Source organism: Sarcophilus harrisii, chromosome 1 (assembly GCF_902635505.1).
Source record: "Sarcophilus harrisii chromosome 1, mSarHar1.11, whole genome shotgun sequence".
Lineage (NCBI taxonomy): Eukaryota > Metazoa > Chordata > Mammalia > Dasyuromorphia > Dasyuridae > Sarcophilus > Sarcophilus harrisii.
In genome coordinates, this window is record NC_045426.1 from 127,140,813 (window position 1) to 127,156,666 (window position 15,854).

General features: G+C 33.0%; 1 protein-coding gene across 2 annotated transcripts in view; it reads right to left on the reverse strand.

Moving 5' to 3' along the window:
• The window catches only part of RANBP3L (RAN binding protein 3 like), a 60,223-nt gene that overhangs the window by 21,901 nt on the left and 22,468 nt on the right, over nt 1–15,854 (reverse strand). For both annotated transcript variants that reach the window (XM_031964179.1, XM_031964180.1), the window contains exons 5-12: nt 15,714–15,785; nt 15,156–15,230; nt 9,121–9,192; nt 8,434–8,579; nt 5,815–5,918; nt 4,422–4,506; nt 2,495–2,597; nt 1,924–2,048 (exon numbers count right to left, since the gene is read on the reverse strand). In XM_031964179.1, the coding sequence (XP_031820039.1) occupies nt 1,924–2,048; nt 2,495–2,597; nt 4,422–4,506; nt 5,815–5,918; nt 8,434–8,579; nt 9,121–9,192; nt 15,156–15,230; nt 15,714–15,785 (782 nt within the window). The remainder of the gene's footprint in view (nt 1–1,923; nt 2,049–2,494; nt 2,598–4,421; nt 4,507–5,814; nt 5,919–8,433; nt 8,580–9,120; nt 9,193–15,155; nt 15,231–15,713; nt 15,786–15,854) is intronic.

The window sequence follows — 15,854 nt, forward strand, 5'->3', positions numbered from 1 at the left end:
TGCCCCCCCAAACAAAGTCAGATCAAAAGGGGAAAAATGAGAAAGAAAACAAAATGTAAGCAAACAACAACAACAAAAGTGAAAATACTATGTTTTGATCCACACTCAGTTCCCACAGTTCTTTCTCTGGTGTAAGACCGTTGGAACTGGCCTGAATCATCTCTCTACTGAAAAGAGCCACATCCATCAGAATTGATCATTGTATAATCTTGCTGTTGCCATGTACAATATTCTCCTGGTTCTAGTCACTTCATTCAGCATCAGTTCATGTAAGTCTCTCCAGGCCTCTCTGAAATTATCCTGCTCATCATTTTTTATAGACAAATAATATTCCATAACATTCATATACCATAACTTATTCAGCTACTCTCCAACTGATGGGCATCCACTCATTTTCCAGTTCTTTGCCACTACAAAAAAAGCTGCTACAAAGATTTTTGCACATGTGGGATCTTTTCCCTTTATTATGATCTCTTTGGGATATAAGCCCAATAGAGACGCTGCTGGATCCAAGGGCATACACAGTTTGATAGCCCTTTGGACACAGTTCCATACTGTTCTCTAGAGTGGTTGGATCAATTCACAACTCCATCAACAATGTATTAGTGTCCCAGTTTTCCCACATCCCTTCCAACATTCATCATTATCTTTTCCTGTCATTTTAGCCAATCTGAGAGATGTGTAGTGGTACCTTAAAGTTATCTTAATTTGCATTTCTTTGATCAATAGTGAGTTAGAGCATTTTTTTCATATGACTAGAAATGGTTTTAATTTCTTCATCTGAAAATTATCTGTTCATATCAATTGACGATTTATCAATTGGAGAATGGCTTGTAGTCTTCTAAGTTTGAGTCAATTTTCTATATATTTTAGAAATGAGGCCTTTATCAGATTTTTCCCCATTTTACTGCTTCCTTTCTAATCTTGTCTGCATTGGTTTTGTTTATACAAAAACTTCTTGCCTTAATATAATAAAAATTATCCATTTTGCATTCCATAATATACTTTAGTTCTTTGACTACAAATTCCTTCCTTTTCCATAGATCTGAGATAGATTAACCTTTGTTCTTTTAATTGGTCTTTATATCTAAATCATGAACCCATTTGAACCTTATCTTAGTATAGGGTCAACGCCTAACTTCTGCCATACTAATTTCCAATTTTCCCAACAATTTTTGTCAAACAATGAGTTCTTATCCCAGAAGCTGGGATTTATCAAGCACTAGATTATTATAGTCATTAACTGACTAGTGTATCTTGTGAACTTAACCTATTCCACTCATTGACTGCTCTATTTCTTAGCCAGTACCAAACGGTTTTGGTGATTACTATTTTATAATATAATTTTAGGTCTGGTACAGCTAGGCCATCTTCATTTGCAATAAATATTTATTATTAATAAGATTACCATCATAATATCAATAATTATTGTATTTATTGATAATTTTATTATGTCATAATATTGTTGGTTCCTATATTCTTACCTTGGATGTAAGTCATCTTTTCAATTGCATTTTATAATATTTATAAAATATAGATATATTTCTTTCACAACTATATAATTATAGTTTGTGATTAGCATTAACTATAAAACAGCTACAATTGATTATTTTCTTTTGTTTTCATTTTTATGTCCTAAGTCTTATATCAGGTTAAATCAATGATATTTTTAAGTATATGAAAGGTAGGACCTATGGTAATATAAAATGCTAGAGTTTCTTTTCCCTTTAGAAACTAATAGAAACTCACTGTGAACAAGCCCCTTTCCTTTAAGAAGCAAAAATCCAAATAAAATGTTTGGTTTGATCTAGTTCAAAGTCAATATCAATTCACAAGCTTTTTCAAGGAAAGATACTGTCATCCTTCATCTTCAAAGATGACCCTCCTAATGATTATCAGGCATAGGGATATTGACAAACTGACCTTTAACACATTATGTTCTTCTTCTTCTCCTGTTATAACTTCAATTTTCTCCAGTATACATTTTGGTGATGGCTTGGAGGAGAATGCGGCTGCTGATTCTTTCAGAGTTGTGTTTTTGCAAGAGTCTAGTCCCAAGGGAAAATGAAAATAAATCAATCTTCACATTGTGGTTAAATGCCATTCCTAGAAGATGTCTTTTGTTGATATAAATTAACTTAAGTATTGTTTTGGCTATCAATAACCTCTGTTTTCATAATAATCTTACTGCTATGAATCAAGCTCAAAGACTACTTGAATTTCTAAATAAAATCTTCTTACATGATATTAATTCAAATGAAGTTCAAATTACATGGCATTTAACAATTCAAAAGGGTTAAATATTAATTTTGTTTATTTTCTATGTACATTATTTTAAAAATATTTTACATCATATGTGTGTACTACTAATATATTGAATATATCGAATTTAATTCTAAAATGAGTTTTTATTAATAATACTCACGTATATGTAATTTCACCACAGACAAAATGAAGATAGGAGAGAAGAAAAACAGAGAAAAGGAATTCTTACTTGTACATGAAAAGTGGAAGGAAAATGATAGAGTAGAAGAGAATGGCTTTTCCTTATTATACACATCCTTTTCTTGGTGAAGCTCAATGGATTTTTGTGGACTCTAGAAAACAAGATACATTCCTTAATGCAGTCCTTTAGATACACTGATTTAAAAGTTTTTGTTTTTGTAAGTGCATGTGTGCGCGCACACACAACATGTGCAACAATTTCTAATCAAATTAGCTTTTTCCTTATCAGTATCAGATAATGAAATAATGATATGAATATCGTTCCTGATTAGTAAACATTTATTAAACAATTTGTACTCTTGATTCCATCTCTTACAATCTCCTCTGGAAGTTTCAACCATTCCTTTTTTATATCATTTGCTACCTCTTCTCATTTACTTGTTCTTTCTCTAGTGCCTACAAATATGCAACAAGACTTCTCTATCTTTCATAAAATAATGAAAATCTTTCCATTTGACTCTGTCATCTCCTCTAAATTTCATCCTATATCTTTTTCCCCATACCAACCAAAATCTTTGCAAGTATTACCTATGGTCTTGTGTCTCTTTCCTATTGTTTTCCTTGCCCCTGAACTCCTTTCAATCTGACTGCCAAATTCTTCACTGAAATGACTCTTTCCAAAGTTATCTAGAATCTCTTAACTCTTGTTCTATTTCAAGATTTTTTTTTTTGATATTTATTCAAGAAATGGATTCTTTCCCCTTTTTCTCTCTTTAAAAATTCCTCTCTTCCTTTCCAGGACCAACTTAGGTACTGTTTCCTACAGGAAGTTTCTTCATTCTTTATGCCCAAGTGAAAGATATCTCTTTTTACTTAAATTCCCCTTTTAGCTTAAACCTCATATCTTCATACTTGTCCTTGTATAGTAGTTGTAGTTTTTGTATCCACTCCCTTGTCGTTGTTAGCTTATTATTGCCCCACAAGTGTCTTACCCTTAATACAGAAATGATCTGTGATTTCTTAGTACCAAGACTTTCTTCACTTTGTTCTTATTGTTATTGTTCAATCACGTCTGAATCTTTGTGACCCTGTGGACCATAGTATGCCAATACTGTCCATGGGTTGTTTTTTTTTTTGGCAAAGGTACTGGAGTGGTTTGCCATTTCTTTGTCAAGTCCCTCCACCCACTCAGTATAACTTAGAACTTATTTTTTGAGAGTTGCTGAAGGCTTAAACAAATTAAGTGACTTACTCCTGGTCCCACAGTTAGTGTCTGGTCTTGTATATAACTGACATTTAATAAGTATTTTATAAAATGTAATGTGAAATTTTAAACTGAATCGCTTATCAAAACTTCATGTATTCCAACACAATACCTGTACAAGAGGGTACTTAATAAAATTGGAACTAATTCGATTTTTCTGAGTTTATACTCCAGGAATAAGTCACTTACATATACTCAACCTAAGTTTTCTATCCCCTCACATTTCAATGGTAATTATAATGGTTTTCATTTCTGTTCTTCAATAGAGCATTGTTTTGTGAGGATTCATTAACAAATGATTAAAAAGCAGTTTGCTGATGTGTAGTGCCATTGAAATATGTTAAATACCAATTCTATTACCAGTTGAGCATATCTAAGTGCCTTTAGTCCCACTGAGATTTACCCCTCCCCCTCAAAATTGTGTCTTGATTAACACATGCCAAAGCACTTATATAACAGTATTACAAATGTAATATATTGTAATTATGCTGTTCTTTCCTCTAAGGTTTCTAAGCTATTATCCTAATAACTAGAATATATTTCCCATGAGGTTCTTTTTGTTCAAAGGGGAAAAAAGCATATCATTTCAACCAAGAGAGCTAAAAAACTATATTAGAATTTAGTTATTGTTTTGATGATGTTGCTATTAGAAGCTCTAAAATGAAAATTTTCTTATAAGTGATAATTGAATTTTCTGACTATAAAATCTTACCAAAACTCTCTCATTCATGTTTTCTCCAAAAATGAAATCAGAACTATGGCTTTGTAAAGAATGTCTGTCTTCATTTTGTTGACTTCTGAGGAAAGAAATATTTTTTTAAGTACTAGTTTTCAAAATGTGATGATATTGACCATTCAAAATAGTTTTTGGAAAAAAGATGAAAGGACTAGATGACAATAGAAATTAGAACTGAAAACAATCTTGTGTTACAAATTCAAAACATACTATAGTTAATTTTGGATGTTAGGTTATGATGGAAGGGTGACAGAAAGCAATTGTTGTGGATATTTTGAAGACTCTCACCTCTTCATTCTCTCCTCCCTATTTAGCTTTCTTCATTTCTACCCCTGGGAAGCCAGCATTGTTTTCTACAAAATCCCCCTAAATCTAAAGTAAAGAGCTCTGATAAGTTAATAATGCTTGATAGAAAACTTGCCTAACATATTATCTCTAGAAGGAATTCTTTGTTTTAAAAAATACCTGTAGAGATAGGGTGCCAAAAGGATTAAATTTCTGAAAGTAGGATTTCAGCACCTGGACCAGGGGAAATTTTTGAACTGGAGTGGATGGAGGGAAGGAAAGACGTTTCTTCAAATCATTCCTGTAGATACTAACAATAATCTATATTCATATGGCAGAAGGGTTTCTTAAAAACATTGTGAAGTAGGTAATGTAAATATTATTCCCATTTTACAGTTAAGAAAACACATAAGCACAACAATGATAATCACTATAGCTCATACTTGTATAACACTGCAAAGTTTACAGAGTACTTTACACATAATTTGGTTCTTACAACGTGTGAGTTAGGTATGATTAAAATATGATCCAATTTTACAGATGAGAAATCTCAGAGAGCTTACGTAACTTGTATCTGGTCACATTACTAGACCAAGGTCTCCTGTCATAGCATACCTATAGCTCAGTGAAATCTCTAGCTTGATTTACTCTGCCTGGACATCAAGCATTTCATCAGATAATACAGAAAAAAAATTATTGTTTTCTTTCCCCTCTCCTTTTCTCTGCCAGTGTTTTGTGAAAGTAATACAATAATAAGGAAACAGGAAAGAAAAAGAGAGTTTGATAACTTGGATAATCTGCTCACAAATACATCAAAGTGTGAGTATTGTTTTTTGGAAGCTCAAAGTCCAAAGTCCAAACTAAGTCAAAACAAAATAAAAAGGATAACATGAAATCCTCAAGAATCATTTCAGAAGTATATATGAAACACACACAAACACACACATGGATATAATGTAGTAATCTTAACAATTTATCTTTGTAATCTCAATTATTTTTCTTGAAGAGTTAAAAAAAAAACAAGGGAAATTAGGGCAAAAACATCAGAAAATGTTATTTAAATTGCTCTGTCCTATTAACTTACTTTATTGGGGTAGGACTTAAAAGAGTTGAGCCAGTAGATGATTTGACTAAGGGTTGAGTACTTGTTGAATTCTCACTTGCCATGTGAGAATTCTCTTCAGAAAACTGAAAGAAAAAAAATACTATTCAGAAAAAAAAGATCATGTCAATTCAACTTCAGAAAGGGAACTAGAAACAAACTAAAATTTTAATTTTTAAAAACTTTTTGACTGCTTAATGATCAGGTTGGGCCAAAGATGTCATGTACCCTAGTCAATTAACTAGGGAAAAGATTGAAAATTAAAGAAACCTCTTTGAACTTTTAATTTTTAAACTAATTAACAGAAGTTAATTCTTATGCCTGGATCAGTGATGCCACATCTCTAGACTATAAGATCAATACCTTTATTTCACAAGAAAAAATGCATGAACAAGTGAATCCATTCACAAAAGCATTTATTAAAAACTTAATAAATATAAACTACATTGTTAAGTGCTGTGTCTACAAATAGACAAGCAAGAGTGTTTTTGTTCTCAGGGATTCACATTCTAGTGGAGGTGACAACACATGAGACCTTAATTGTGTGAGATGTTTTATGGGTGCAAAGCAGGTTGTAAAATTTTGTGTCATTTTTAGTATCATTTCTACTGATAAAACACACTGGTTTTTCATGTTGAACTATTTGACCATGCCAAGGACTTTGGTGGTTAGAACTTTCTTTTCTGAGTCTTCAGCAGCTGTGGTTACAGCATCCATGTAAATAGTGAGTAGACTGCTTCTCCACATGCTCATAAAAATTGCTTTTTTTATGTGAGGGAGGGAGTAGAAGCAGGAACTGTGGTCTAGATGGTGGTCCTACAGCTAGGGCTCTTGATTTTAAATATCCATTGATAGAAGTTGGTCAAAAGTTTGTGTTGTGGAGAAAGGTAAATGCTTCATCGTGATGGTTTCCCTCAGTGAGGGTCCTGGGTTGTCCCTACTGATATCTGAAGGGAAGTGATCATTTTGGTAATGGTGGTGGTTTAACTAATGTGACATGTGCAGGCTCATGTATCTCCTTCAGGGTCCCTTCCTGCTTCAGCTAGGATAACTTTCCTGCTCTATAGCATCAACATTTGTAGCATCTTATTACTTTGCTCTTTTAATTAGTTAATTCTAATGTGTAAAGATATACATGTGGATATATTTATGTAAAATCATTTAAATTTGAATAAATCACAAATTCACACAAAATTCACACAAATACCACCCCCAACCTTCCCTCATTTTGCAAAAAAAAAAAAAAAAATGAAGTCCAAATAAGTCAAGTGATTTGCCAAAGTCCAAAGCTAGCACTCTGTCAGAAGTAAGATTAATAAAGTTAACTGAATTTTCATTGAATTAATAAAATTGACTGGTTTTGTTTTGATAGTAATACTCTCATAGTGTTGCTCACCATGAATGATTAAAAACTCATTTATTAAGTTCTTATTTTATGTAAAACATTGTTGTAATGAGGTTACTTAATCAATCCTCAATGGTTTAAATGGAAACAGATTTCTTGACTACTGTTAAAGTTCTAACCTGACTTCTTACCTTTTAATGTTCTTACATCTTATTATTTTTTGAACTCTGAGATTTAGCACACATCACTCTGTCTCCCAATTGTACATTTTCCCTTACTGTCCTCCAGACTTAAAATGTTCTCCCTTCCCATCTTTGCCTCTTAGCTTGCCTCAAGTCCCAGCTAAAATCTCAGCTTCTACAAGAAGTCTTTCCCTGATACCCGTGAATGCTAATATTTCCCTCTGAGATCATCTGCAATTTTCATATATATATATATATATATATATATATATACATACAAGTAATATATATTATTTGAACATTGTTATTTACATATTGTTTTCCCATTAGACTGTGAGATTTTAAAAACAATGGCTGTCTTTTGCCTTTCCTTGTATCTTAGCACTTAGCACAGATCCTGGCACACATTAAGTGTGGATTCAAAGTGGATTCAGAGAACCCAAAGACAAAATTGTGAGTTAAAGTAAGGTAAAATTTATCTTCCAAAGCCCATTCTCAGGAGCATACTTCTCTTAGAATGTCCCCACTTTCTTCTTAAGGTTCACTTCATTCCAATTGTGACAATTTATTCCTGGAATGCCTTGCTTTGATATTTCCTTACCTCATTCTACCATTGCTTCAAAGCTTTTCCTACATGACAATGAGTGGGAAAAGGACAAACTAATTCTTTCTACAATGCAAACTAGCTAATATATATATATATATTTTTTAATAGCCTTTTATTTACAGGTTATATGCATGGGTAACTTTACAGCATAAACAATTGCCAAACCTCTTGTTCCAATTTTTCACCTCTTACCCCCCCACCCCCTCCCCCAGATGGCAGGATGACCAGTAGATGTTAAATATATTAAAATATAAATTAGATACACAATAAGTATACATGACTAAACCGTTATTTTGCTGTACAAAAAGAATCAGACTCTGAAATATTGTACAATAGCTAATATATTTTCAATAGAAACAGATAGCATTATTTGGACACAATTAAGATATCTATAAAAATATCTTTGCAGTAATCAATTTAATTCAACATAGCATATATTTATTCTCTCAAATAGCTTATTTTCTTACCTCACTTTTTGCTTTTTCATTAGTCTTGTAAAATTCCACAGCCCTGGGATGCCCAAACTCATTCCATTCTGCACATCTCTGAGACTGAGGTGGTGGCAAAATGGCAGGTCTTAGAATGGGATATTGTTGACTAGGCTCCCAAGGGCCTTAATAATAAAGAACAGACGGGTAAGCATGGTCTTGAGACAAAATGTACCCACCTATTTGGGGGCTAGTAAAAGGCACTATCTAAAAGTCAAAACAAAACAAAACAAAATGACCTCCAGTATAAAGGATTAGCAATTTATTCCATGACAAGTACACTTGACAACATGAATCAGCAAGAATTGTCTTTGATGATGTTTCACTAAGATACAGTCAATGAAAATCTTCAAAGCACATTAAGCTATAATGGTGGCTACACAAAAAAGGTGTGTGTGTGTGTGTGTGTGTGTGTGTGTGTGTGTGTAGATAATGGACAGGGATCTAGTTATAGAGTTAGGAAGACCCATTTTAAGTCTGATCCACACTATCTGCATGACCAAGGCAAAGTTAATTTACCCTTTCAGTGCCCCAGTTAACCCAGTTAAATTAAATTATAATCTTCTATAATCTTCTAGAAATAAAAATATTTGACATAAGAGAATTTCTCTATGATGATCAACTCATAAGTCTCAACCAAGTAATAAAACTAAAGTGGCTACATACCTTTTTCTGTCCTTTCGAAGTCAACATTCCATTGTAAAGCAGTTGTAGTCATGAAAACATTATTTTTCTTAACTGTAAGATAAATATTTAAAGCATCTTTAAATTTCTTTGATGACATATAATCTATTATGCACATAACCTTAAACCATGTTGTTGCTGTTCAGTTATTTTTTTCAGTTGTATATGACTCTTATTTGGGATTTTCTTGGCATAAATACTGGACTAATTTGCCTTTCTCCTCTCGTTTTACAGATCAGGAAACTGAGGCAAAGAGGGATTAAGTGACTTACTCAGGATCACACAGCTAGTAAATGTCTGAGGCCAGATTTGAATTCATGAGGATGAATTTTCCTGTCTTCAGGGCCAGGTATCTATCCACTGTGCCACCTAGCTGCCCAAACTTTAAATCATACCATCATCCCAGGGAACACACATTCATAGCTATTTATTCTTTTTAGGTCCAGGAAAAAAAGCACTGGATTGGGAGCCAGAAGATGGGCTGGAAACTTAGTTCTGTATGTCATTTCCCTTTTGTAGGTGCCATTTCCTTAGCCATGAGACAAGGAAGCAAGTTGGTCTCTGAAGAGGCCTGTAGGTCTAGATCTGTAGCTAGTACTATGACCTGAAAATGAATTTGCAAATGCAATATATAGGACAGCTTGGTGTGGTGGAAAGAACACTAGACTTGGATGTTAAGCTTTGAATACTACCTCTGACAACTAACTGAGTGACCATTTAAATGAACTGAAATCCAGTTTCTTCATTTGCAATATAGGATGATAGTAATAATAGATGCCCCTTCTATAAGTGCTTTAAAGTTTGCAAAGTACTTTACAAATATTATCTCATAACAACTCTTCGAGGTAAGTGCTATTATTATTCACAGTATACAGATGAGGAAACTAAAACAGGAATATTTAAATATCCTTTCCACTTTCACACAAGGAATGTTCAAAGCTGATAACTAACACTTTCCACTTCACCACCTAATTGCTTCTAATGCTTTTAAGTACTCACTATACATAGGTATTATGAGGAACAAAAGTGATAATATATGTAAAACATTCTGTGCACTTTAACATATTATATTGTTATTGTTCAGTCACTTCAGTGTTGATTTTTTGTGACGCCATTTGGGGTTTTCTTGGCCAGGATACTAGAGCAATTTACCATTCCTTCTCCAGCTCATCTTACAGATTAAGAAACTGAGGCATCTAGGGTTAAATAATTTTCCCAGGCTCACACAGCTAGTTACTATAGAAGATTTGAAGTCAGGAAAGTGAGTCTTCCTGGCTTCAGGCTCAGCTCTCTATGTACTGCACCACCTAGCTTATTTTTAGCACTTTCTCTGTAACCCCTTTTGATTTCTTTTTATTTTATATCCTCTTCCCCTTAGAAGATAAGCTACTTGAGAGCAGATATTGTTTCTTTTTGATTTGATTGTTTTTGTATTCTTATCTCCTAGCAAAGAACTCACTGATCTCCATTTTTTTTTCTTTTTATATAATAATAGTCACTATAGATGCTGTTTCTGCTTGGTTTCATCTTATTTTATAAAAATCCTTATAAAATTTCTATAATCCTTTTTTCTAATAGTATCATAGAATTCCCTTAAACTGATTATTTAAAACATTTTTTTTTTATCTGTGAGAATAGGATCTATTTGCTACTTTCTGCACGCAAGAGGAAGGGCTCCAGTTGTCCTGTGGAAAACTCATCAATAGATGTCGCTATTGGCATTGAAAGAACAAATAGGCAGCCTGACTGTTGCTTAGATTTGTTTCTGTCATTTTACTGCCACCTGAGATAAAGCTAAAAAGTTGGTAGATAATTGCAAACATAGTCTCTTCTGCAAGAGAGGAAATACAAGAAATGGTATCTCAAGAAAAATCCTAGATTATGAGGGATCTGATCTGAATGGACGACTAAGTCTCTTTAACAATGTGAATAGCAAGACCATTGGTATGCAATGATCATTGAATACACAGAAATTGATGTTGTTGTTGTTTTTATCTTATCATACACTGGCAATTCCCAAACCTGCAATATTCCCCCTTCTTTTTTTGCCTACTGCTTTCTTCCCTATTTCTTTAAAAGTCCCAGTTAAAAATTCTACCTTCTATAAGAAACCTTTCTTGATCCCTCTCAATGTCAGTGTCTTTCCTTGATTATCCAATTTATCATGTGCATAGTTCTATATATTGTTTTTATGTTATATATTGTTTATTGTTTCATGAGGTCTCCCTCATTAGAGTGTGAGCTCTTTAAAGACAGGGTCTGTCTTTTGTCTTTATATCTGAAGAGCCAGCTCATAGTAGGTTCTTAATATATACTAATTGATTAATTGATTGATAATACTTTGATGAACAACGCTGATAACAAATAGAACTCATGTTATGTAGGAGATGGATTAGAGAGAGGAAATATGAGGCAGGGAGGTCAGTTAGGAAGTTGTTTCAGTAGTCTGAATGAGGCAATGATAGATTTAGGTGCTGACTGGGTAGGGGATTGTAGAGGGATTTGTTAACCAGTTAGATATGTAGGGTAAAGAAAAGTGAAGAACTGAGAATGACTCCGAGGCTGTGAATCTGGGTAACTAAAAGAAAAAGAGGTGAGTTTTTTTGGAGGGGAATATTGAGGTTTGAAACCTTCCTTTCCTTCAAAATTCAGGTCATATATTATCTTCTACATTAGGTTTGTCCTGAGCCCTTTCAGCTATGAGTGTTTTCATTCCCTTTAAATTCACATTATGTTCCGTGTATACACACACACACACACACACACACACACACTTTTCTCCTAGGGAATGTAAGCTTCTTGACTTCATTATCAAGCCAGTAACTGGCATGTAGTTGGTAAATATCTACTTGCTTGCTTAATAGTAACAATAAATACAATATTTAAGATTGACAAAGTGCATTACACATATCTCGCTGGATCTCCTCAACCCTGTAATGTATGCACAAGTGTTATCCCCATTTTACAGATAAGGAATTGAGAAACTGAAAATCAAACAGGTTAAGTGATTTGCCCTTGTTCACTTAACCAATAAGCATTGGAAACTCAGTTTAGGCCCCACATTTCCCAACTCCAAGACTAGCATACTATCCACTATATCAGATTGTCTTAAGAGATTTCATCAAGAGATGGACTTTTTCCACTGGTACAAAATGCACACAGACTTTCTCATGTTTTTCAATTCTTGGTGGCAAAGTAGGTAGAATATTGGAGTCGAGAAGACCTGAGTTCAAATCCCACCTCAGACTCCAGGGATAGTGCTCTATCCATTGCACCATCCAGCTACCTTCCTCTCCCAGGGTTGTTGTGAGGAATAAATGCAATTATATTTAATGCTTCACACTATGCCTGGTCCATGGTAGACACCATATAAATACTTATTCCTTTTCTTTCCTCTCTTCCTTCCTGCTATAAATCTTCTGCAAAGGATCTATCCAATACACTGGAGGCTTTCAGAATCTATTGTTATAGTTATAAATAATATTATAACCTTTTAAATCTTCAAAAAGTATGTACACTGTATTGTTTTTGTTATTTTCAATAGCTATCCACATGTGAAAAATGTGGGCAATCTCAAAAGCACTCCGTAGGTCAATAATTCTCAAAGTTTTGATCCCAGGATTCCATTAAACACTTAAAAATTTGGGAGGACCCCAAAGAGCTTTTGTTTATGTGGGTGATATCTATTGATACCATATTAGAAATTAAAACTTATAAATTTTAAAAATATTTATTATATTAAAATAACAACAAATCCATTACATGTTAGCCTAAATAATATATTTTGATGAAAAATAACTATATTTTCAAAAAAGTGAGAAGAGTAGTTTTACATATTTTTGCAAATCTATTTAATGTCTGGATTAATAGAAAACAACAAGATTGTCATATCTCCTATCTACCAATCTATCAAGATATGTTGTTTTAGTTGAAGTAAATGAAGAAAATCCATTTTCATATAGCTATGGAATTGGAAAAGGGAGGTGATTTTATTAGACAAATACATTTAATAGTATTATGAAGATAATTTCTGTTTAGTATAACCAAAAGAAATATTACTATCCCTACTAGTATTACTATCTTTACTACTAATGACACTAGTTCTTCCCCTAATGATAATATCCTTCTATAAGTTTGTACTTTGCCAATCAGATAGATAGTAGGCAGTGTAGGATTGTAAAAAGAGTGTATGACCTGGAATCAAGAAAAATCTGTTGCATAAATCTTCATTCTGACACTTTTAAGATATGCATCTGGGCAAAGCATTTAATCTCTCTGAGCCTCAGTTTCCCTGTATGTAAATGGAAATAATATTTGTACTATCTACATTATAGTGTTGCTGCAAGGATGAAAAAAGATAATGTGGATTACTTTGTAAAGCTTAAGATATTACTTAGATTAATATTCCTTTAAATAGGCAAAATTCTGTCTCATTGGTTATCTAGCATATTATCAGTGATCAGTAATACCAATAGGGTCATAAAGAATAGGGATTTCACTTGGTTTTACTACATTATAATTCCTAGTGTTGATTCATTCATATTTTTAAAACAGAGAACATGCTTTTTCTTATTTGACAAAGTTGAGTTTTGTAGTATGTATCAAATAGAAACTACATTTTAATTAGGAGAGCTAGTACAGTATAGTAGATAGAATGCTAAGCCTGGAATCAGAAAGACTCATCTTCCTGAATTCAAATCTGGCCTCAGACACTAGCTGTATGATCCTGGACAAATCACTTAACCCTGTTTGCCTCAGTTTCCTTATCTATAAAATGAGCTGGAAAAGGAAATGGCAAACCACTCCAGTATCTTTGCCAAGAAAACCACAAATGGAGTCATGAAGAGCCAGACACTACCGAAAAATGACTGAACATCCAAAATATTTTAAAAGCAACAGTTGCTATTACTACTTGACAATAGTAAAACCTTAGGATACTGTGACTCTAAAATCATAGATTTGTACCTGGAAGGAACCTCAGAAGCTACCTACTCCAACTCTCTCATTTTATAAATGAGAAAAATGAAGTCTACGAGGTTAAGTAATTTGCCTATTTTATAAAATTATATCTTAGGAAAACACCAGACCTGGAATTTGAATCCATTTTCTTAGAGGCCAGAGTTCACAAGTAATAATTTAAATGAAATTAGCAACATCTCACTATTATAAATATTCTTATTTGAAATATTAGCCACATATTATATGCAAGATATTGTGCTAGTCCCTGGATACATGAAGCCAAAAATGAAATGGTGCTATATTCGGAGAACTAATATTTTACTGAGATAAAGGGATGTATCAAATATTCTGATTCAATTTGGTATGGTTCAATTTAAAAATAATTTACTAAATTCCTACTATGCTCAGGGACAGAGGGATACAAAAACAAATGGATGAGCAAATTCAAGGTAATTAAAGGCAGGATGAGAATGTTATGCACGTGGGAAAATCAGGAAAAGAATCTGGTGTGAGTCATGAAGGAAAGTAAGCATACCTATAAGTGATGGTTAAGGGAAGAAAACATTCCAGGCTTGACAAAAACTCTGTGTGAAGGAATATGGAATGCAGACAAACTATTTTAATGAATCAATTCAACATAAATTCAGAATAAATAGAAGAATACTGGTTAAGTAAGTAAAAATTTCCAGATTGTAATTTATAAGTACAGTTTAATTACTATTGGATAGGGCACACATTATCAATTAACAAGTGAGTACTAATAAGTAAAACAGATTTATATTACATAAAACTGCATAATAATTATAAGTCCTTAATAAATTATAGATTTTTGTTAAAATGATATAATCAATTTAAATTAGTACAGGCTGAATTCACAAAGCTTTGCTGTGTATAACATTCCAATTTGACTTCTTAATTTGACAAATTTGTCAAAGACAAACATATTTAAATACATTGCTAGATGAAAATAGAAGAGGTGAGAGTTGTTTCTACAATGCTTTCTATTCAGATTAGACTCTCACCTGAGAGGTGAGATTAGAAACTTCAAAAGTTTTTACCTGGCTGGGAAGGGGGAAATGTAGGAAGGACAGTGAAGGAAGATGATCTCATTCGTTTTTGGGAGGGTGTTGACTCTGAAAAGATATTTCAAAACAAGTTAATTGGAATATTGTGAGGTGCTTTTTTAGGAGAAAATATATATTTTTTCAAGCAGTCAAGAAGATATAACAAGAAAATGAATACACTTCTTTTGATGTTATTGAAAATTCAGTATCTAATAAAATCCTTAGAATAAAATATCATTACTAAATGGTCAACTTAAAGGAAGTTATTCTAACTAGAAATATTGTGTGTATGTGTATGTTTTTTTCTTATCGAATGTGAATTGGAAGAGGTGGGGCATTATGCATTTAGATCATTGCAAATACTACAATATATCAATTGATATGTTGGTTAGCTTTGCTGAATAGCTTTTGGATTGTGAGGCATGATTGGGGAATGGAGGCAGAGGGATAAGTTTATAAATAAAGAAACATGATGTAAAAAAAAGAAAAAAAATAACAATAAAACCCAAAAGCTCTTGGGAAAGAAAATGAACTAGTAAGTAAAAACCCTACCTTGCATGGCATCTGCTGTGTGGAAAGTGAAAGATGAAGATCGGACACGCTTTCTTGAAAAGCCAGGGAATCCTGGGAGAAATGCAATGTGAAGAAGTAAACTCAGAGAAACTTTTCTTCATAAAATCAAAGTCTCCTTAA